We start from the raw sequence: 24944 nt of genomic DNA, 5'->3' as shown, positions 1-24944 counted from the left end.
TTCAACCGAATAAGTTTGTTCGTTACAATAAGTCTCCTATTTCTCAGTATATATAAATCCTAATTTTTCGTAACAGTTCTTTTAAATGTGTAATAAAATTAAAGTCAGAGAATGGTTACAAATAATGTAATTGCTGAACAATTATGTAACATTCCTTTTTAAAGTAGTTTTTTTTTATTTACGATCTTTTTCTTCTGGCTTTGATTCTTTACGCATTACAATAAGGGGAAAAATTGGATCTGGTTTTTCTGCTAATTACAAGTTTATGGAAAGGCTTTTAGGAACCTTATCTTCTTCATTTTCCTGCAATATATCCCTGGAGATAATCTATATTTACCTGGGCTACAATAAATTGATCCGATTATAATATAAACCAAACATCGCAGGATAAAGCTCGTCATTTTAATTTACAAACAAACATTATTAATTGAATTATCTTCAAAGGAAATTCTTGGAAAATATTTTCTAATATTCTCTAAGGAGAAAACGTCCGTGCGACAACAGGATGGCAAGGAAAAGCCCTTGAAATCTAAGTTTCTTTTTTCTTGTTATCGCAAAATACTTTTTCTTGTCTCGTCTCCGATATCTTGACTAGAAGCTAACTCAGATCGTTCCCTTTAATCATTCGCAACCTTTTAATCAGGAGGAGATCCGATAATTTCACTTCCTTTTCGCTCCCATTGTTTCTGTTTAACAACAAGGAATAGGTTAGGAAACGGAAGACGGACGACAAACGCGGTTTTGATGTCCTTCCATATCGATCTGTCCTGTTGGCTGAATGACAAAACGAAATTTCCTTTTTAATATTATTGAATAGCCGAAAACAAAACAAACCGGCGCTTTTTTTTTGGGTACCTAATTGACATTAGTATTTTCCCGTCTTACACAAATAATATACAAATTTTTGAAATGTTCTTAGCTGTTTTCTTTTACATCTCGTTTAAAAAAGTGAATGGCAACATGCTCAAATTTTACTTGTCTGCATCTTTGTCTGTTACACATTAATTGGTGTAATGTTATTCTTTTTTCTTTATTAGTGTCCGTTGCAATTCCTATCTGACATCTCTTTTCTACGTTTACGATATTAGTAGTAAAAGTAGGCGTTCTGTCAGCAACGGCTCTAGCTGAATGAAGAAAGTTAGATGCAAAAGTTTTATTGCAAACTATGCCAATTGTGAATGTCCCAACAATACAAACTCAGAGTGGTTTTTTTTGCATTACAAGTAGCGAGTAATATCGGGTTGTTCGGAAAGTCATTTCGTTTTTTCCCGACAGAGGATTTAATTGTATTCTTTTGCACCCAACTTCACATTTAAGCCGTACAATTTTTATATGCTTTGAGAGCTCATATAGCAAGGCTTGTGTGTGAAAAATTCCAATTAATTCTACGCAGTAGTTTTTGGTTGGTGCCCTTTTAAATATGGAGAGCGATAAGCAGCATTTTCGACATATCTTACTGTTTTACTACAGAAAGGGTAAAAATGCTGTTCAAGCCAGAAAGAAATTGACTGATGTGTATGGAGAAGGTGTGTTGACAGTACGCCAGTGCCAGAACTGGTTCGCTAAATTTCGATCCGGCAATTTTGATGTCGAAGATGCACCACGTTCGGGAAGGCCGGTTGAAGCTGATAAAGACGCGATAAAGGCATTAGTTGATGTGAACCGGCGAATAACAACACGTGAGATCGGATTGAGGTTAAATTTATCAAATTCAACAGTTTATGACCACTTGAAAGGCCTGGGATTATCCTCGAAGCTCGATGTATGGGTTCCCCATGTTCTCACAGAGAGAAATCTGTGTCGCCGCATTGACGTCTGCGATTCGCTTCTCAAACGTCACGAAAATGATCCGTTTTTGAAGCGCATCATCACTGGGGACGAAAAATGGGTTGTATACAACAACGTCAAACGCAAGAGGTCATGGAGCAAAAAAGATGAACCGGCTCAAACCATTTCCAAAGCCGATATTCACCAAAAAAAGGTGATGCTGTCTGTTTGGTGGGATTTTAAAGGAATCGTTTTTTTTGAGCTTTTACCGGATAACACAACGATTAATTCGGAAGTCTACTGTCATCAGCTGGACAAACTGAATGATGCACTTCAACAGAAAAGGTCAGAACTAATCAACAGGAAAGGTGTAGTGTTTCACCAAGACAACGCGAGACCTCACACAAGTTTGGTCACTCGCCAAAAGCTTTTACAGCTTGAATGGGATACAATGCTACACCCACCATATTCTCCAGACCTGGCACCATCGGATTATTATTTGTTCCGGTCACTCCAAAATTTTTTAGACGGTAAAACCTTCACCTCAAATGAGGAGGTCAAAAACCTCCTCGATCAGTTTTTTGCCAGCAAAGACCAAAAATTTTATGAGCGTGGAATTATGCTACTACCAGAAAGATGGCAAAAGGTGTTGGACCAGAACGGTCAATATATAATTTAATAAAGTATTTGTTTATTATACGAAAACTTCTTTCATTTCCACAAAAAAAAAACGAAATGACTTTCCGAACAACCCTATAGTAAACAGAGCTCCGACAGACCTTGTTACCTTTCCATATTGACCCAAAGAAATACAGATAACGTGAATATGGTATGGTGTTTTAAGAGTTTATTCTCCTCCCTCCGAAACGAGGTCATCATCATCAGAAATTTTTTTGTCCGAAGGCTAGGTAGACAAGCACCTGTATTTCTTCCTATCTTGAATCAATTTCTGCAATTCTCAAGGTGCCCTACGATTCTACCTCTCCTTTCTATTAACATTCATAGCTCCTTTTGATCTCGTATCGCTTCATTTCCAACCTTTTCTACTTTCCGATTTTTGTTGTTGGTTTATATTGCAACGATACAAAGATCGATTTGTAATAGGCTGCATGGCGTAATTGCAAAAGTTACACTCCAATTTCCGTGTTGAAGAAACAGTACAAAGTTGATGTTTGATAACAAGCGCGGCGGCTTATGGGGCTTCCTTGCGTCTAGTGTACGTACATACACTAATTTGGGCAATTTGGAAGTTTGAATTAAATTTTGCCGCAGCTTTAATAGGCGAATACCGTTTCCGAGTCAGGGCGGATTAGGGATAATAACGCCGCTGGCTATTCCTCCGTGATTATGATTAATGTGAGGTCGTAATTTACCTCTCCGATACCCCCCACCTCCAAAACCCCCAAGTCACTCCGTCACAATATTTTCAGTTGATCTCCGCCGAAGAACATAGTAAATATAATGACGATGTTGCGTGTAGCGGTTTCTTGATCTCTTTCTGATTCACAGAAATAGAAAAATAACAAACGATGTGTCTGTGTGTCTGCTGTTAATGTTTATTTGAAAGAGTTTTGGGTAATAGCCATATTAAATATTATGCTGAAAGCTCGGTCGTTTTGAGAACTTAACAACTGACTCCATCTCTATTGGGATTCTGATCGGTACCTAACCTTACTTTGAACAGCCGATAGTTGGCTCAGTGGTACGGTCTCCACATGACACGCGATCAGTCCGGGTTCCATTCCTGACTGATGCAATCTTTTTTCTTTTTTAATTTTGGGTTATTTAGTGTCATATTAACGATTACTTTCGGGTTTGTTTTGATGTTGGTTAATGTAAATATATGGCAGGTGATTAAACGCAGTAGGGGATGAAACGCATATAATGTTTGTGTGTAGGTATATTTTCTTTTAGATCAGCCTAATTTTTATTTTTTATTTCAGATTGGTAGCCTGAAAAACTTCTATTTGTTCGAACACAGACGTGTCCACAAACGTTCCCTTCAAGCCAACGACTTCTACCATGGATCCCTCGCATCTGAACCTCAGGTGAGTTTTAATTTTGTAGTTATCTTACTCAAACTTGTTTTTACGATTTTCTAACAAAAAGTTGATTGTTGGTTAAACAATTTGTTTTTTTTCCACTTATCGTGGTTTTAATTTTTCTTCTTCTTCAAATAATATACTGGAAATTGTAAAGATTAAGTCTTGTAGTAGGCAAATACAGTGTGTCACCATCTAGTGGATATTTCAAGCATTAGAAATGGCGTTACCTTGCTAAGGTATTTCAGTAATATCTTTAGGTTAGTCAGTAATTTATTGAGACCATGGCGCGCTGATGAGATCTAAGTCGATATAATCAATAACTTAAACATTCTTAAAAATGTCTTATCTTACTGACTTATCATTGGTAAAGGTGTGTTAACGTAAAATTTAACCATGAGTTTTATTTAACGATCTCTAAAAAAGTAGTTTTCAAATTCTATTGTTTTCAAATATTCCCATTGATTTTAAAATTGCTAAATAGTGCTTAAATAAATCCAATTCTTTTATCAATTCCTATGAGTGCACAAGGGAATTTTTCAAACTCTTTTATGGAGAAAAATATGAAACAATTGCAAAACGGTTTGTATTTACTTAGTCGGGTAGTTTTTACGAGTATCATTGGATTGGGTTTACCGTTCGTTAGTTTTTGAGTACTTTGCAGTGAAAAGCTGAACTGGTAGTACCTAATTGTAATTAAATTTATTCATTTGAAACTTTCAACGAACTAACTTCGAAAATGTTCATGGGCCTTTCGTTTCCTTCTGCAAGCTTTTCTGTGTTCTTGTTGTCATAAATTAGAGTCGTTTTATTTGCTTGTGTCCGTTTTCTGTAGAGAAAAGTGAACTCCCATCATTCCGAATGACCTTAAAATGAGTCATTTAATCCTTAAAAGAGAGTACACTTCCTTTATGGCAGGGTTGTTTACTTAAGGAGTGAAAAACTTTTCGACTTTGTCGCTATTTAACGAAACTGGGTAGAATTCGCGAGGGAATTTGTTACGATGCACCAAATCAAAACAAAAAAGCGTCGTAAAGTATACCGAGTTAACTAACAGGAGTTTTAAAAGTTTCTCACAAAAAAGAAAATCAACTTTATATCGTGCAAATTCACTATAATGAAACTCAACAGACTGGACAGCACAATTACTAAATACAGGATGTAATAGAAATATTGTCCGATTGTTCACCATTTTCGAGAAAAACGTAGTTGAAAGTACACGTAAATTAAATTCCGGCCCTGGGAAAGAAATACGGCCCGCAACGCTGCACTCAATATGCTGGTGTTTACCACCATCAGTGTAGTACAGGTCTGACGAAGGAAGCTGGCGAGCGGTCGCGCAGGTACTTGCTCATTTATGACCTATTTGGGTAGGTCACTTGGAACCGATACGCAAATAAGCTTTCAGTAGGCGTAAATTATAGTATTAATACAGATAGGATAGTAGCGTACTAGAAAATAATGTAAAAACAGGACTTATCAAAAAGAAAAAATTAACCTATTGCTTTCGTTTTATAGTTATTTTTCACATTCACTCTCATCACGGGAATCTCTATCACTGTCACCAACATCAACAATTAGTTCTTCTGTTTGTCTGTCTATTGCTTGCTCACTGATTCCTATTTTTAAATATTTAATCTACGTCCCTGATAGGAATACTGAAGAATGAGGGCTGCAATCTTTATACCTAAAACTGCCAACTTTGGCCACCGCGCATCCACGCCATTTTAAAATTTCCGCCAGCTTCCAGCGTCAGGCCTGTATATGTTTTGTATATTTTTGGTTATGCATTGTTCAATTGTTAGATTAGATTTAGTGTCTCAGGATATTTATGGTAACAACCAATCTCTATTAGCCGTTAATTTTTTTAACGTTTAAACCTTGCCTGAGGCAATCGATGTTCACTGTACAGCTCAATAATCGTATTCAGCAATATAACATCAATGTTTAATGTAGGTCAGTCGCCGTAGAACAGCTGTTGTTACAATAACGTGATAACATACGTATTTATGGATTTAAACCATATCGCCCTTGTGGGGACGAAATCCTGAATTTCAAAAAAGATAATCCCCAAAACGTTAGCTCATTTAACAGTGTGGTAAATTTTAAAGGAACGATTGCTGCATCCGTATCATTTGCAGCGAGTTCAAGCTATGTGTCGGTGGTTCCGCAAGAAAAGTGCTATTTTTGCTATTTTTTTCCATAGAGTATTGTTTATAGAGAAATTTGCTTCACGCAAGACGGAATTCTGAATTTTCCGACTAATGTTTATGTAACTTACATTTTATCTTTATTTTGTGATCGTATACTTACATAGTGCTGTCTGTAATACACTTATGTAATTCATTTAGTCTAAACATTATATGTAAATCGCAATATTTTCAGTCTCAATCCATGTAGCTGCAGTTTTTATCGCAGACATCTATATAACGAATGCACGCGCAGGGCCGGCTTTGAATTTTAAATTACTGTAATTTTCTTAAAAAAAATTCTCCTTCACTACGCTGCAGAACTCATTATGCTATTATTTATTTCATCTAGTTTATACCCTTCTGTTACCCCCTGGACCAATAGAAGCCACTCTCACACATGTAGGGTATTGTTTTATTACAAGGAGTTAATTAGTACCTAAATATATTTATTAGGCACAAAAAAAGAACGTAAAAGCATCCGATGTCAAAGGTCAAAGATATCATTATGAAAGGAAATTAATATCGCGTATAATGAACAATGTACTACCGCGAATGCTCACTGTAACCGAGTTTCGTATAAAAAATTGTTCCTTCCAGAGAATTAACTTCGCCTACTCAAGAAAAACTTCTGATGTTTATTGGGGGGGAAACGGCAATAAAGCGGGGTAAAAAGTCGCCATTCCTTTCGGTATTTTCTCGTGTTACCGACAACGAAGGAACGGTCGCAAAATAATGTCATCTCGTAGACGAGAACTCTTGGAAAAAGTTGAAATTTATTGCCTTGTCTGGATGTGTGTACGTTTTAGTTTTTGAAAGAGATCTTTCGCCGCTGCTCGCTCTTTCGGTTGTTGCCTCGCCGAAAATAAAGTTTCAAATGGATTATACATTTCTCACCCAAAAAAAATTATGATTTCAAATAAATATTCAGTATATAAACTGGTAGGTAATTTTCGTTACGACAGTGTTCAGTATTATCTTGTAAATTTTTTGGGTAGGGAACTTTTACCTTTAAAAAAAAATGACTAGTAGAATAAGTGCACCAACAGGCCAATTACCCTCTAATTCCTAGATTTTTATACAATTCTACTAATCTCTCAAACAGTAAAACCATTGCATTGTTAGAAACCTACAATTAGTAAATTTTTGTCAATTGAGAATCAAAATGACCGAAGACATCAACAGTTGAAAATCAAAAATGGCCGACAGCAAGAACAATTGAACACCAAAAATGGCTGTCAGCAGCGACAATTGAAAATCAAAAAATGGATGACACCAGTTAAATAATTGATGAATCAATTGTTTTACACTTCATTAGTAAAATTTTACTTCATTTTGTGTCTAGAAATTGTACCTAGTACTAAAACAGCTGCTTTATCGAAAAGCAGTGAGTTTAGTTAATAGAATGTAGTGATGGACCATGCAGGTAGTACCTACATAGTTGCAAAAAGGTGAGAAGAAGTGCATAGTGTCGTATTTTCCATGTTCTGTTGAATGATTCTCACACTGGCCAGCTCTATTTACAATCATCCGCGAAGATAAATTATTCATGGAAACTTTATATGTATTTCACCTACGTTTATGGTGGAAACGGGAGGACCCTTTTACAGCTCGTAAATAACGAAAGTATCTCGTAAATTTGTCACTTACGTCTCTGAGATGCATTTACGGAACAAGGGAATATATATAACAGATTCTTCCGTTTTATACTTCTACCGAACCGAACGGTAAATGATAAGAAGCGTCGTTAAAGTAAAAAAAAGAAACTTAGCCGTCAAGGGACGCCTGGCAGATGTGTAGCATTGTAATTCCGATATACACAAATGAAACATATCGAAAGACAATGGAAATTGGTTAAAATTTTAAAAATAACTAAACATAAATCAAGAAAAAAGTTTTTTGCATCGGTCAGAAATAGAACCCGGGTCGCGTATGTGACAGGCGAACGCTGATACCTCTGAACCATTGATGATTGATGTTCTGTTAGTTGAGTAAAGAGAAACGGCGCTTATTGGCGTGCCCGGACGACGCGTCGTTCTCTATGACATGTCTCAATCCAAATGTCGTTATGGTTATCATACCTTCGGTTGTACTTTAGTTTAATCTTACTTTTATATGCCAAGAATAGTTAGATCCTCCTTTCTCAGAGTGCATGTGAATTAGGAAGCTTTATGGTAGTTCGTTGACCCTTTTTCCGAGAAAACGCTGAAAGCATCAAGTTGAAATTAAGATCAACCATTGAAGTGCATGATCCCATACTCCAGTAGAAAATCTAAGCTTCTACCCTAAAAGAATACAAAGGTACGATCTTTGCGTTTAATTTTTGCATTTGACACTAAGGAGGTAGCACAAGAAAAGAGGGAATCCAAAAATCATTATGTTATATTAATTATCAATATATAGATATATACGAAAAGGTTCCTGAAGAGGTTAAAATTTAATATTAGTCATTAAACTGAAATTAACTTCTATTCTCTATTACCCCCAAAAAATGTTGCTGCTGTAACACCCTCGCCGGGAATCGATCCCGGACCTCCTGGTTTTACGCACCGGTACTCTACCAATAAGCTGAGAGACGTGACATCAGCAACAAGTAACAAGTTTTTCCCATTATATTCGCGAACGCTTCATTTAGAAATTTGGAAAAGATTGTTGAAGGTGTATGTTTGGAGTACGACGTTGTACGGGTGTGAAACATGAACAGTGAGCGCGGCGGAAAAGAAAAGTTTAGAAGTATTCGAAATGTGGTGTTACCGGCACATGATGAGGATAACGTGGATAGAGAATGTTAGAAATGAAGAGGTATTGGAAAAAGTAGGACAACAGAGGACTCTATGGAAGTCAATAAGAAATAGGCGATATAGGTTGGTAGGACATCTTCTCAGGCATAAAGGTCAAGTCAAAAATATATTAGAGGCAGAAACGGGAGTTAGGATAGGTAGGGGTAGACCTAGATTAGATTACTGTTCATAAATAGTTAACGATGTGGATTATTTTAGTTTTAGGGAAATACGAAAATTACCTCAGGATAGGAAACAGTGGAGATGCGTGTCTAACCAGTCTTAGGACTGTCGATCTTAAGATGATGATGATGATTTTGGGGTAATGTGTAGAGAATAGATAGTTAATTAGGGAAATTGTTCAATAACATCGAACGAAACCAATAAAATCTTAGGAAACAATAAGTCAGTACAAGGATGCTGTGTCATATCCTGTTTCTTGTTTGTTTTGTATTAATTTTTAATGAGCTGTTTCGAAATTTAATTTTTAATTTTCTTTCTAAAATTTCCCGCGATTTTTCATTTCCGTTTATTTGTCCGATTTAGTGGACTTGAAAGGAAAAAATGAAAGCAAATATATATAGCAGACTAATCAAGTAAAAGAGACAAAAGAAGCGGGTGTTAATAATGAAAAACTGGAAAGATTCTTTATAAGATATCAAGCATTTAATTTGATTCTTTGCTTCGAGTTTTCCGCTTTCGTGATAAATTGCTGACGACGTCGCATCGTTGCGTCTCGAAAACGACGACGAGAGTTCTTTTAATCAGAACGTTGGTGGTGTTTATTACAGGCAATAAACGGCAGGAAGAAGATTGTCAGACGGAATTTTTATGCGAACTTAATTATTTATTGTTACAATTCGTCATTGATCAAACGAATGTAGCATCCTCTTTAATTCTTTCGTTTCCTTCCGTTTCCGAGTCTTTTATATACCCACACGTGGCCCTAAAGTGCCTGAATCGAGTAGATAAATTGTTTTATATCAGAGTCGAAGAACTTGTTAAATATGATGTTATGGGTACTACGAACGAAGCTAGCTGCTTATCCAATCGACATAAATTACGTATAAAACAGATAACCAATTTCATCTCTATTGCATTTCTATTAAATATACTAGGGTCAATTGAAAAGTCCCCGGCCTGACACATAGATGGCGGCACCAAAACTAAATCCATATGATTTTCAGTTAGTCCTAACCTTCAAAAGACGCGTCTATAAATTTGACGGCTGTCGGATCATTAGTTTGTGAATTATAGCATTTTTAGTGAAGCAACTTTTGTTATTGTGAAAAAAATGGATAAAAAGGAATTTCGCGTGTTGATAAAATATTGCTTTTTGAAGGGAAAAAATACAGTTGAAGCAAAAACTTGGCTTGATAACGAATTTCCGGACACTGCCCCAGGAAAATCAACCATCAAGGATTGGTATGCTAAGTTTAGACGTGGTGAAATGAGCACCGAAGACGGTGAACGCAGTGGACGCCCAAAAGAGGCTGTTACGGACGAAAACATTAAAAAAATCCACAAAATGATTTTGAATGACCGTAAATTGAAATTGAATGAAATAGCAGACACTCTACAGATATCAACGGAACGTATACATCACATCATTCACGAATATTTGGGTATGAGAAAGCTCTGTGCAAAGTGGGTGCCGCGCGAGCTCACTTTTGACCAAAAACAACGACGAGTTGATGATTCAGAGCAGTGTTTGAAGATGATCACGCGTAATAAACCCGAGTTTTTGCGTCGATATGTGACAATGGATGAAACATGGCTCCATCATTTCACTCCGAAGTCCAATCGACAGTCATCGGAGTGGACTGCACACGATGAACCCGCTCCAAAGCGTGCAAAAACGCAACAGTCGGCTGGCAAGGTTATGGCGTCTGTATTTTGGGATGCGCGTGGAATAATTTTCATTGACTACCTTGAAAAAGGAAGGACCATCAACAGCGACTATTACATAGCGTTATTGGACCGTTTGAAGGACGAAATCGCCGAGAAACGACCGCATTTGCAGAAAAAGAAAGTCCTGCTTCACCAAGACAATGCACCGTCTCACAAGTCAGTGAAAACGATGGCAAAAATTCATGAATTGGGCTTCGAATTGCTTCCGCATCCACCGTATTCTCCAGATCTGGCCCCCAGCGACTACTTCCTGTTCTCAGATCTCAGAAGAATGCTCGTTGGGAAAAAATTTTCGTCGAATGAAGAGGTGATCGCCGAAACTGAGGCCTATTTTGAAGCAAAGGACAAATCGTACTACAAAAATGGTATCGCAAATTTGGAGGATCGCTATAATCAGTGTATCACCCTTGAAGGGAATTATTTTTAATTAAAAAAACGAATTTTGCAAAAAGAATGTGTTTTACTATTTTAGGCCGGGGACTTTTCAATTGACCTGTTAGATGTATGATGATTTTATATAGTGATTAGCAAAGCAAAACTGACCCCGTGTCCCGTCTTGATCTTGTTTATTGGATTTTCTTCTTGGTCTTGTCCTAGACAAAATTTTAAGTCTCTCAGAGTCTTTCAGAATCTTTCAGCGTCTCTCACAGTCTTTCACAGTCTCTCAGAGTCTTTCAGAATCTTTCAGCGTCTCTCACAGTCTTTCACACTCTCTCAGTTATTGCCTAGGTGTTTTTATGGATCTCTCGCAGTCTCTGTATGAGAGACTCGAACGATAAAATTGTTAATTTAGAGATTCGAGTCTCTCACAGAGAGATTGAATGAATAAAACTGAAAAATTGAGAGACTCGAGTCTCTCGTAGAAAGACTGGGATCTCTGAAGTATGTTGAACTTAGAAAATTTTAACCAGGTCTACTGAGTCACCACTTATTGAGAGATTCAAGTCTCTCGTTCGGTGATTCGAGTCTCTCGGTCAGAGACTGGATACGAAATGAGGATCTCTCTATGAGCGACTCGAGTCTCTCGTTCAGAGATTCGAGTCTCTCGTTCAGAGACTGGATACGAAATGAGGATCTCTCTATGAGCGACTCGAGTCTCTCGTTCAGAGATTCGAGTCTCTCGTTCAGAGACTGGATACGAAATGAGGATCTCTCTATGAGCGACTCGAGTCTCTCGTTCAGAGATTCGAGTCTCTCGTTCAGAGACTGGATACGAAATGAGGATCTCTCTATGAGCGACTCGAGTCTCTCGTTCAGAGATTCGAGTCTCTCGTTCAGAGACTGGATACGAAATGAGGATCTCTCTATGAGCGACTCGAGTCTCTCGTTCAGAGATTCGAGTCTCTCGTTCAGAGACTGGATACGAAATGAGGATCTCTCTATGAGCGACTCGAGTCTCTCGTTCAGAGATTCGAGTCTCTCGTTCAGAGACTGGATACGAAATGAGGATCTCTCTATGAGCGACTCGAGTCTCTCGTTCAGAGATTCGAGTCTCTCGTTCAGAGACTGGATACGAAATGAGGATCTCTCTATGAGCGACTCGAGTCTCTCGTTCAGAGATTCGAGTCTCTCGTTCAGAGACTGGATACGAAATGAGGATCTCTCTATGAGCGACTCGAGTCTCTCGTTCAGAGATTCGAGTCTCTCGTTCAGAGACTGGATACGAAATGAGGATCTCTCTATGAGCGACTCGAGTCTCTCGTTCAGAGATTCGAGTCTCTCGTTCAGAGACTGGATACGAAATGAGGATCTCTCTATGAGCGACTCGAGTCTCTCGTTCAGAGATTCGAGTCTCTCGTTCAGAGACTGGATACGAAATGAGGATCTCTCTATGAGCGACTCGAGTCTCTCGTTCAGAGATTCGAGTCTCTCGTTCAGAGACTGGATACGAAATGAGGATCTCTCTATGAGCGACTCGAGTCTCTCGTTCTGAGACTGGATACGAAATGAGGATCTCTTTATGAGCGACTCGAGTCTCTCGTTCAGAGACGCTCAAGAATAAACAGTTTTTTTGACAGTCTCTCTCAGCGACACCAGAGAGACTCGATGAGAGACGGAGACTCTAGTCTCGCTTTCAGAGACTCTAGGAGACCGAACATTTTTATTTCGGGTGCTCAAATACTTCTAGTCTTGGTCTTGGTAGTTTGTTAACAATTATTCAATCAATAAGGAAATAACTAAAAATGCGTAAATTTTTCCTGTTTTTTAAAATGTATTATAAAGATTGTATTTTGTTACTAGCCGGGCTTGCCATGTAGGTAAGTCTAAATTCAACATTTTATTTTTTTTTTGTTCTTCGTGACTAGCATCTTTTCAACCTACTACAGATAGCTACCTACATATATCCCTGTTTAGACGCCGACATCTCATCACAACTCCTTTTTTTTGCGAGAATCCCACTTAATCTTTTTCTTTGTAGCAAAAATATCTGACATAGGAAATGGACAAACTAGTTCATCGTTTTAGTTTTTTTGTCACGAAAGTTTTGTGTGTTCTAGGTATGAATAAAACATTTTTGTAATATGAACGTCCAGAACTAATGCTGTACCATCCATTTCAATTTTTATCCAATGCCTATTTTAGAATGTCCGAATGAAAACAATGTCAGGCGAAATTAGAATGATGGATGGCCTCCATATGCCTAAAAAATAAAATGATAGATTGACTAATAGTCACACCGGAGCATCACTCCATACTAGTAGTTTGATTAACGCTAGTGACAAAAAAATCATTTTATAAAACTTTTCATTCTCAATTTTTAGTCTAGTACCTGCTCATTTTTGTGATGTATGGGTAGAGATTTTTAGATGTATGTATAACTCTTCCGATTAGCTATAAGAGGATGAAGCATTTCTTCGCCTTATATCCAATCGAATTCATCCGGTTGGTTCGCCGACGTTTCACATAACTTTCCGAGATCAATCCGAAAGCTATAAACTTTAACAGCTAAGCATTAGAAGCTGGCCGTGGTGTATCCTGATCCATGTTTAACTTGATCAGTCCCACGTCGACTTTTAAATCGTGTCGATTTTATTACCGTCCGAAAGACTTCATAAAATTCGAAAGAAAGCAACTCGTATCGAACGATCTTTCAAATAATCAAGGCAACGCAATTACGGGTTTAGGTTTCTCGGCAATTTTAACATTTAAAGTAATAGTTTGGCTGCAACTGACATACCAATTGGGTCATTTTCGGAAAGCGAAGTCTGCACACCACTAGACTGTAAATGAGCTGTTTTGCAACCTTGTTTCACGCACCCTGCTGCATGTCGTGCAATTATTCGATCCTTATTTCCTATTGGATATAAACACTGTACCAGTAAATCTAACAATTAGCAAAAACGAATTAATAAGTGAGCCAATCAAAGTCGAAGCGCCTCCAAATATCTGAAATGACCTAAATTACCACCGAAATAGTTTCTACAAATTAGACCAAAATTTAAATTCCAAAATTATAGCCAAAATACTACCTTTTAAAACTCTAAAACAGCTCCAAGCTAGCACCCCATTAAAAAAGATCCGAAAGGGCCTCAAACAGCGCCTCGCCAAAAAACATACTATAATAGCTCCAAAACAGCATCACATACAAAATGATCTAAAACAGCACCAAAACGTACCGTATATAAAAATGAAAATATTGATTAATTATTACCAATTTATTCATCAGATATTTAAATTTTTATTAATTAATGTTAACACATTTTTCCACAAAATTTTCCTCCATATCCATCACCCTAAAATGTTCCGCTAAACCCCCATCTTATATCTCAGCAATATCCAATTTATCTATAATTATCAACCTCATCCAAATCACTATCAACTTACCACCCACAATTTCACGTCCAGTCAGAAAATTATTATGAAAATAGTAATCATATCTATTTGAATAANTGTAATATTAATTACAATTTATTAATTACAGTATGAATGTATGTATATATCTATATACATTCAAATTTTAGTCTCCCTTTAGTGCTGTTTCGGCGCTTTTTTAGTATAAATGCGTCGCTCTTTCGGTGGTATTGCAGGAGCTTTCTGGAAAGCAATCTTTTCGTCCTGAATGCGGTACTGTTTCAGAACTCCATTCGTACACAATCGGCAAACGGACCTTTTCCGGTAATGTTTTAGAGAAATTTATGGAGCTAGTTTGGTCGTAATTCGCTAGAGTAAAATTGAAAGAGTAATTTTTACTCAGGGTGGCTTTAATCTAAGAACTTTTTTGCAAATTTTTAGAGGTCACTGATTTTTATGGTATCTAAATTGTCTCTAGTCATTATTTGTACTATCCAACATTATTTATGCCTAAATTGTAACCGATGAAGTGTTTTCCTTCGGTCTTTTTGGCCGTGGTCCGTGGAATTTTACTTTTCCAAACGTTTCGTCGTTCTTCGTCTGACGATTCGGTTACGACTCAGCACCTGCCCAGTCACCACTGAAGATGCCGCCAGCAAAAAACGGCGAAACGTTTGGAAAAGTAAAATATTATGGACCACGGTCAAAAAGCCTGGAATATCGATATACGCCGGCCGTGAAAGCCTAAGAACTAAATTGTAACCGTAACGTTTGGACAGACGAGGAAAACGCTCGATTATAATAGACATTTCCATTAATACAATATATATTAAATTAGCTCACTCTATCCGAAACACATACTCAAATATTATCATTTCCCTCGGATACTGTTTTCTCTTGAGTGACACGGTTCGGTGCGTTGTTAACATGGGAAAAGGTTGTTTGCTAGCTGGTGTACCTGCCTATAGTTATGTATGTAAGAGAACGTGTGTACCTACATTAATTAACGCACACGGTACTCGATTATTGTGCGAGATCGTTATTACAACGCGATCTCGTTACCAATTAATGTTAACCAATTGGTGTTCTTTGAGTCCCAAGAGCTATTACGATGCTACGTCGATCGGCCTGTAAATTTGATGGCGACCGAGCAAGGGGGCAATTATAATCTACCTGGAGAGATTAATGTCCGTCCAGTGTGTCGATAGGGGTGGATGGCTGTTCACTTAATACATCTGTTATTTATCCAACAACGAAAACTGCCGACGACCCTAAGTAACCTTTTGTCACGAGGCAAATGCCATTGTTACATATTACAAAGGATACTTTATTATTATGTGAACCAAGTGGATTAACAACAAGATGTTTTTTTAACTAGTTCGTGGTGGGTAGGTATGTAATGCATGAGTAGATCTCAGAAGAATGTCAAATCAATATACAGAGGACTAATGAGTCAAAAGAGATGAGCCAGCGGCATAAATGGACCAGTGCTTCTTACATGTCTAATATGAAATATATACTTGGAAAGAAGAAAACGCGCTGTTAAGACAGCAGGTAAAAGAGGGACTGTGTTCTGTCGGAGCTGTCTGCGACGCGCTGATGAGATGCAAAAATATCGAAATCGCGATCCGCGTTCGGCAGTTTCGACAGAATACAGACCACTTCGAATTATTTAATTCGATCATGGTAACGTGCCTATCACGTTGAGGTTAGCAACGCCGGGATTCGTTTCAGCAAGTAGATATCCATATATTTAAATGGACCTTGTTGGAGCATACGTAATCCTAAAATGTAGCATCGTACTACAGATGGCGTTTACCGCGCCATTTGTGGTATTTTCTAAAACGCGCTGTTAAGACAGCAGGTAAAAGTTGGTCTGTGTTCTGTCGGAGCTGTCTGCGACGCGCTGATGAGATCCAAAAAGATCGAAATCGCGATCCGCGTCTGACAGTTTCGACACAATACAGACCACTTCGAATTATTTTATTTGATTATAGTAACGTGCCTATCACGTTGAGGTTAGCTACGCCGGGATTCGTTTCAGCAGGTAGATATACATATATTTAAATGGACCTTGTTGGAGCAAACGTAATCTTAAAATGTAGCATCGTACTACAGATGGCGTTTACCGAGCCATTTGTAGTATTTTCTAAAACGCGCTCTTAAGACAACAGATAAAAGTTGGTCTGTGTTCTGTCGGAGCTGTCTGCGACGCGCTGATGAAATCCAAAAAGATCGAAATAGCGATCCGCGTCTGGCAGTTTCGACAGTATACAGACCACTTCGAATTATTTTATTATATAGTTGGAAAATTCAAAATTTGCATAGTCTGCAATAAGACTGTCGCATTTACTTTCTTCATTCAACTTACTAAAGAGACTAGAGCGGTTGCTGACAGAACGCCTACTTTTACTGACGAGAGACGTTGTAGGGAACATTGTAAAAATAGAAAAGAGATGTCAGTTGGGAATTGCAGCGGACACTAATAAAGAAAAAGGAGGAACATTACACCAGTTAATATGTAACAGAAAGAGAGGCAGGCAAACAGAATTTAAGCATGTTGCCAGCGTCGAAACGTTCAACATTCTTAGAAATTTAGGAAAGCTTGTTTAAGCACTGTAAATGATAAATGTTGCTTCAAATAAAAAGGATAATTTTAACATTATTTTTGAAAGTAGTATAAATTCATTTGATATTTAAAGCGGCAACAACAGTGCAACAAAAATGGCTAGTGTTTGACCACATTTAGCGTGTATTATATATATTATTTAAACAAGAGTAATACGATAGATACGCACATACATTTAACAATTAATTTGATTAAAACAGAAATATATCTGGAAATATATTCAAGCTGGGGTCACCACAACGTAATTTACGGTAATTACAAACTGAAAATTACCAGGGCATTTTGAAATTATTAGTTAGGGTCAACGTGATAATATGAATAACACATAGTACGCGTGCCATAATAGAATATTATATGACTAATGGGATAACTGGAGAATTTTATTGTTCATATTTTTTCATCAGTTTAAAGGGGTAAGCAAAGAAGCGGCAAACGATGCGGTAAACGCCATCTGTAGTACAATGTTACTCTTAGTAGAATTCAATATGTCCAACAAGGTCCATTTATATAGATGGATAGAATCCATGGCGTAGCTCACCATATGTGATAGGCACGTTACCAAAATCGAACAAAGAAGTTCATGGTGGTCACGATGCCGGACGCAGTTCGCAATTTCGCAGACAGCTTCGACAGAACACTGTCATAAAGAAGTAAAAATGGACAGAAGTACATGTATTATCATTTTACTTCCCACCTAACGTTAATAGAGAAACTTCCGAGGTATGTTTGCAGTTTTGCTTAGCTTCCCAATCCAATATATTATGTGTACCGTCTCCTTTAATAAATCAATTGAGTTTTTATGATAGTATGAACGATGCTTCTTTGGATCGTTATTCTTTACAACAGCATAGAAACATCAGAGTGCCAGAGGTAGACGCGTCACGTTGCGGTGCTACAGTTCACTCTGACATCATCGGTATTCCCATCTCCTTCGTCGTATAACTAGGACAATCAGGGAAATTGTGAAATATGAGTAGAAACAGGATGGTGACAGTAATGTCGCACACAATGTGCTGACAGTCAATCAATGATTAATAGGTATTGATGGAGCGTTCGTCCTTCCCTTATACTATCGATAAAATCCTTACCTTGTGATATCATCGTTTATCAATGGAAGACTTACAAATGAGCGAAAATTTTCCTTGCTAAAATATGTGATAAACACCACATTCTATCATAACCGATCATCTTATTTATCAAACACAACTTTCGAATGTGCAGTTTTGTACATTTAATCTCAGGTTAAAAAATTTTACTCAGAAATAAACGGAATTTGACAATAAATAGGTACTATACAGGTTGCAACAGAAGTAAGTTCGGAGCTTTGAAGCGTGTAATCTAAATGCAATAAACAATCGCATGGCGAGTTCAATAGCACGGTTGAAGGCAAAAAAAATTAAAAACGACCACATTAATTTACAAGCTAAAGCCGGTCCTGTGCGTGAATTGACAATGTAGGTGTCTCCGAATAGTGTATTCCAATAAAAATTCTGCAGCTACATGTAAAATGTAAACATAGCCGATTATCTAGCGTGTAAGAGAATCATAAACAATTTAGTACTACACATAATGTTTAGCTTAAATAAATTAAGTGAATACATTGCAAGTAGCACTATATAAATTTCCACAGCACCATTGAGGTATAGTCAAGCGCGTTACCTTTTCTTGAAGGATGAAGGGCTGTCAAGTTCGAGAAGGTGTTTTTGAGCTCAAACTAGAGTTAAGAGGTACAGAAAAGATTAGATTACTGTTTCCAAATAATTAAAGATGTATGTTACATTAGTTGTCCAACAAGTTTTTGGGCTGAAGATTTTATGGTGATGAGTAAAACCAAAAGTGCAACTTTGGCTCCATCTATCTTCGAAAAGTCGTATTAAATGGTCACTGCTTGAGTGAGAGATCCCTTTGTCTTTTTTTTTAGGGATATGCCTCCCATATTCGAATTACATTAGGGAATCTTGAAGGTTCTACCTTTACTGATGTTCATAATTAATCATTCACAAAACTATTTCATTTTTTGCAGCGGATTGGTATAAGTCAAGTAAGAAAGGTCTGTACTCGGAAAAGACACAGAAGGGTACTTATCCCATTTATTTAAGGCCAATTCTGAATAGATCCAGATAGAGTTAACAAATCGATAGAATGATGAATTTAGGCAATGTGTAGTTTCGCATAATTTCTCATTTATAAGGTGAGAAAGAATTGTGGTTATTTTTGTACGACTTAGTCAAATTGTTGCTCTCACTGGTGTTCAAACTTTGTCACAAAGTAATTTCTTTCGATAATAATCATCGCTAAAATTTCTGTTAAACTTTAGCGATGCTGGAATGTTGAGGAAATTATCAACTTTGTTTATAGAGCGTATAAGGTTGTGAAATCAGGTACGACGATCTTAAATGCATTAAAGCATGTCATTAAAAGTAACGTTCACGAGTTCAACTTCTCTAACTAATGCCGTGACTTCAAAGAAAATTGCATATTAGAACGTAATACCGTGTATGTTACCATTACCCAGCGAGCATCGACTAAACTATCTTTACAACTAAAACCGTATAGTGTATCTATACTTGTCTACCCATTAAGAATTTAATTAGAATGTTATGTTTGTATCTTTACTTAATTCAATATATAATTGAGTTTTAGCGTTAACATTGATAAATATTTTGAAATATTAATGTGAAATTTATTTTCAATTTTCCATCCACTACAAACTACGTCAGGTTAATGAAGGAAAATTTTTGTTGCTGGTGTCACACCCCCGCCGGGAATCGAACCCGTGACAACATCAACAAAAATTTTCCCTCACCAACCTAAGGTGGTTTGTACTGGATGGAAAATTGAAAATGAATTTTCACATTAATATTTTATATTAACCACTATTAATAATACTAAATGTCATTGTATTTCATCCCAACCCCCTCCCTCAACTCTATACCTATCTCCCACTCAACCCTTTCCCCTTCCCCAAACTTCTCCCATCTTCTCCCGGTAGTCATAACCACTAGGTTGAACTACCATCCCGAGGAGGGTTTTTAGTCGGTAGGCGCTCCCACCAGGAGTGAATCCGACANATAATTAAAAATGTGATAAAAATTTTATTAATAGTGAAAGCTTTTCCTATGAATTTAGAAAATCTATGCAGTCAGTTTCGGAAGGCTAAGTAGGCAGTCAGTAACAATGCAATTAACTTACAATTCAATTTGCAATCAGATGTGTTTTCAAACGCGGCATTCAAGTTACCCTTATGTCAGTAGGTCAATCTGAAATATTTCTTTGAGTGGCCAGAATACATAACATTAGTTGTATCCCATATTGTTTGTAGTTTTATTGAGATAAGGATGGATTTCTTACGTTTCGGATTAAATGCGCAAATAATCGATTAGAGTTGCTTCCAACGTTTCGTTAGCACGACTGGTTACCTTCTACAGAGGTCCTTCCATCTCCGATGCTGGATGTATGAATAAAAGAAATAGGTGCTGCATCCTTATCATTTGCAGCGAGTGCAAACCGTTTTCAGCCGCGAGTGGATTTGTATTTTGATTTCTTAATTTTTTTTTGCTCTTAATCACGCTGCCGAATTATTGCAACTAATTTACAACCTCCAAAGCTCGACTCTTTTCTGTTACGCCATGTATAGGGTCGCTATGTTTCAACGAAGTAATAAACAACTAACCTCGCCTTCCGAAACTGACTCAACTATTGTAATATCTAACCACCACGTAGGTGTTACCCCTACTCTTAAAATGATTATTCTGCCGTTTATATGGAAGGTTATGCTTGTAACAAAACTAGACTAAAACTCTAATAAATCGCCGGTTTATTTTACAAGATCGAAGTAGTGCACGCTTGTTGTTGTTGGTGTTGCAGTTATTGAGTCGACGTTTCAGCTTAGAAATTTATGGTTCCTGCGGGTCTTCGGAAGCGGACTAAAGCGAAAATTTGAACAGCAAAACTCGCAGGCCATTATAAGTTGTTATTAACGGCGCCTACAGAAGCAGTTTATTAGATTTTATGAGTTTCAATCCAACTTGTTTTAATTATTCACGGGGTTGGAAAAGAACGGTCCGCCCCGCGTAGGTGCCCACATCGTAGCAGGCAGGGCGTTGTTTAATTAAAACTGTTTACAAAGCTCCTCTTTATTTAATGATAAACGATATGAGTCACGTACTTATAATGTACATGTATCTAATGTATACGTATGTGTATTTATATCGCGACTTTGCACCACACGACATCGTTGCATCTAATATCTCCTCTAATAAATACACGTTTGTATAGCAAAATTATTTAGAGATCGCGTTAACGTTCTCGGCATAATCCAAGACAGCACATGCTCACTTGCAATATACGCAATCCGATGTAAGCCACGCCCGGGATGGCACGTTACGTTTTATGTGAAGGAATGAGAACGTACGTCGTAACTAACTTTGTATTCTGCGTTACCTAAGTATCCCCTTGTTTGATCTTTATAATATGAGAGATACATCACTACCGTTTGACGAACTTTTTGTTCTTGTCTTTGGGTTCCGTACCTCAAAAGGAAAAACGGAACCCTTATGGGATCACTTCGCCTTTCGCCTGTCTGTCTGTCAGTTTGTCTGTCTGTCGAGACCTTTCTTCTCAAAAACGCGTGGAGGGTATTAACTTTAAATTAATCTGTAATCCCATTTAATTGTGAAAATAGCAAACTTCTATATCAATAGAAACTTATGTTGACCCAGAATCGTGAAATTAAAGTAAAGGGAAAATCCCGGAAATCGTAAATTTGTAGTTACATCACCAAAAAAAAAAAAATAATATTTTTATAGTTTTAGTATTGTGATTATATGTTTTGGAAACTGATTTTGGCGATAAACTTAAAACATATTCGGAAGTCGGAAGTCACATCTATGATCGCCCACGGTTAATTTGGAAATTCGAAAATGGTTGTTAAAGGTGTATGTTTGGAGCGCGGCGCTGTACGGGTGACAAACCTGGACAGTGGGCGCACGCGGAAACGAAAAGGTTAGAAGCGTTCAAAATGTGGTGTAGCAGGCGAATGATAAGGATACCGTGGATAGAGAAGGTTAGAAATGAAGAGCAATTAGAAAGAGTAGGAGAACAGAGGGTACTATGCGAGTCAATAAGAAATACGCGAGATAGGTTGGTAGGACACCTTCTGAGGCATGAAGGTCTAGTCAGAGACATATTAGAGACAGAAACGGGTGTTAGGAGGGGTAGAGATAGACCAAGATCCTAGTTCTAGTTTTAGAGAAATGCGAAGATTAGCTCAGGATTGAAAAGTCGAGTGGAGGTGCGTGTCCAACCAGTCTTAGGACTATGATGGATCCGTCTTTGATTCTTCATGTCTACGCAATAATGGTGAAATTTTACCCTATTTCATACCCTTCAAGTGGGTAAGTCATGCCCTTTTGGCTAAAAATATTTGTAAGCCGATTTTTTTCTTTTAAATTAACAAATTTCCTATCGAATACAATACGATTCTTTAAAATTAGCTATGATGGTAAAACATAATTTTTTTAATTATAAAAAAATTATAATGTACTTTCGGCTAAGTAAATTAACGCGTATCAAGGTCATTTTGTTACTATACAGGTTGNATCAAGGTCATTTTGTTCGTATAATTATCAATTTTTATAAAAATTTTACAATTCCGTGGTGACGGTACTTTTAGTGTCACCGATTCCTCGCCTATTATAATTAGTTACTAACTTTATTCGTCGTCGACGTTTTGATACGCGATATTTTTCACACGGCAATTACCCGCGATTTTTTTTCAGGAAACCAATAACACACATTTCAATTCAATAATGTGAAGGTTAACTTATGTACGTAATTGTCATAAAAATACGAAATGCATTTGTAATAAGTAACTAATTATAAGAGAGAAAGAGCATACCAAAAGCGGTTTTAATTCATTCGAGCGAAAGCAAGAAGATTCCTATTCAAATGGAAGACTTAATGCGAACGTAACCATGAAAAAAAAAATCATAATGCCAACAAACAATTTCTCACTTCGAGCGAGATTGTCGGAACTTGTTTGCTGTCATCTTCTCATTCATTAAAGGATTAAGAAGACAATCGAGAATATGTGAGCGATTCGCATCCTCCGCCGGAGATTATAAATAACTTAGCGCCTCCGCAATTCCCTTTATTGTTCTCCGGGAAAACGCGAGTCACCCGCAGGTTTACTTAAGTGGGGAAAGTTTCAAGGAGCCGAACGAGAACTGTCTCGCAAAGCGTCTTCTCTACTCGTATTATAAAAGCAACATTCATGGATCACTCATTTCCATAAAGCTTGAAACTTTTATTTTTGATCTCTGTTCAGAAGTTTCTACTCAATTCGAACCCTCCTCTCCTCGGCCCCTAAGGGATTTCTAGAGAGGATCTTTATGTTGTAAAGATGTCTACGCAAACTACGTCACAACTGAAGTTTATATTATTATCTTAATACTGTAAATAATCTTGCAGAAAAATGCTAAAGAAATGCAAAAGAAATTTTTTCTAGTTATTATCAGTCTAAGATTAATATTTTAAAAAAATCATATTCTACAGTACATTTCTTTCTGTCACGCAAGAACAAGAAATTGTCAAAACTTAACATATTTTCAAATTATCCTTATTGGCACGTAAAAATGGTTGTATATTTATGGGGCGCTTTTGTGTCTCTTTCTTTGTTTTTACAGCGGTAACAAAAACTGTGGCATTTTTTCTTACCAACAACTTCTTCGTAAAACCCCGATTTTCCAGTTAAAACGCGATTTGTCTGTAGGAAAAACTAATTTTAACAATTCTCTTTCGTAGTTTTTAGTTTTGACAAAGTCTTAACCAGAAAACAAAAGAGTTAATTCTTTCCAAAAATTTTATGGGTACGTTTTTTATTTTTATTTTTCAAAAACCAGGTACAAAACGTACAAAATTGCAGGAGGTACTTAAACCTGTGCGCAATCCCAGTATTAGGAAATAACGGACGCATAACGTAAATAAATTAATTTTGGGCATGGGGGTCATTTTCCGGAGGGTCAATAGGAAATTAAAAGAAAAATTTTGTCAACTGCACCGAGCGACATATCAAATAAATAAGCTTGTTGCGAGGGTCTCAAATATGTTTTATAATTGTAAAATAAATACATAGTTTTAAAGTTATTTAAGAAAATAAACAAAAATTGACTATCATCATCATAAGGTCGTCAGTCCTAAGACTGGTTGAACACGCACCTCCACTCTTTCCGATCCGGAGCTAATCTTCGCATTTCCCTAAAACTAGAACATCTCACATCCTTAACTATTTTTGAACAGTAATATGATCTAGGTCTACCTCTACTCCTCCCGTTTCTACCTTTGATATGTCTCTGACTAGACGTTCATGCCTGAGAAGGTGTCCTACCAACCTATCTCGCCTATTTATTATTACCTTCTATAGAGTCCTCTGTTCTTCTATTCTTTTTAATACATCTTCGTTTCTTACTTTTCTTTTCCGCTGCGTCCACTGTTTTATTTATTTTGCGCTGCCGCGCCACTTCTTTCTCCTATGAGGGAGCACACGAATTTTTTGGAAGGATTGTAAGTGCAAATAATTTACCTCACTGATGAATAACACGAATAACTGCACTTAGTAAATTTATTTACAAATATACAGTTATTACTACAAATTTATGTACATATATTGAAGACCCTGAACTTGATACACTGATGCTACTAATTGTTGTTTGTTGTTGTCTTAATTATTCTTTTTTGATGTCTCATTATTATGAGAGTGTCGGCCTATTTATAACATAATCTACACCCTGATAGAGGAAGGGGTGAAAGTGCTAACCAACTGGTTTCTAATATT

At 37.1% G+C, this 24944-nt stretch overlaps 1 protein-coding gene across 1 annotated transcript in view; it reads left to right on the top strand.

Moving 5' to 3' along the window:
• LOC108741866 (furin-like protease 2) overlaps positions 1 to 24944 on the top strand; it is a gene marked incomplete in the record, with an annotated part of 465880 nt that overhangs the window by 282545 nt on the left and 158391 nt on the right. Inside the window, 1 exon segment of the mRNA XM_025977267.1 lies at positions 3711 to 3815. Coding sequence (XP_025833052.1) covers positions 3711 to 3815 — 105 coding nt within the window.

Source organism: Agrilus planipennis, unplaced genomic scaffold (genome assembly GCF_000699045.2).
Source record: "Agrilus planipennis isolate EAB-ADULT unplaced genomic scaffold, Apla_2.0 scaffold24, whole genome shotgun sequence".
NCBI lineage: Eukaryota > Metazoa > Arthropoda > Insecta > Coleoptera > Buprestidae > Agrilus > Agrilus planipennis.
Note: the sequence above shows the minus strand (reverse complement) of the source record. Positions and strands in the feature narration are given on the sequence as shown.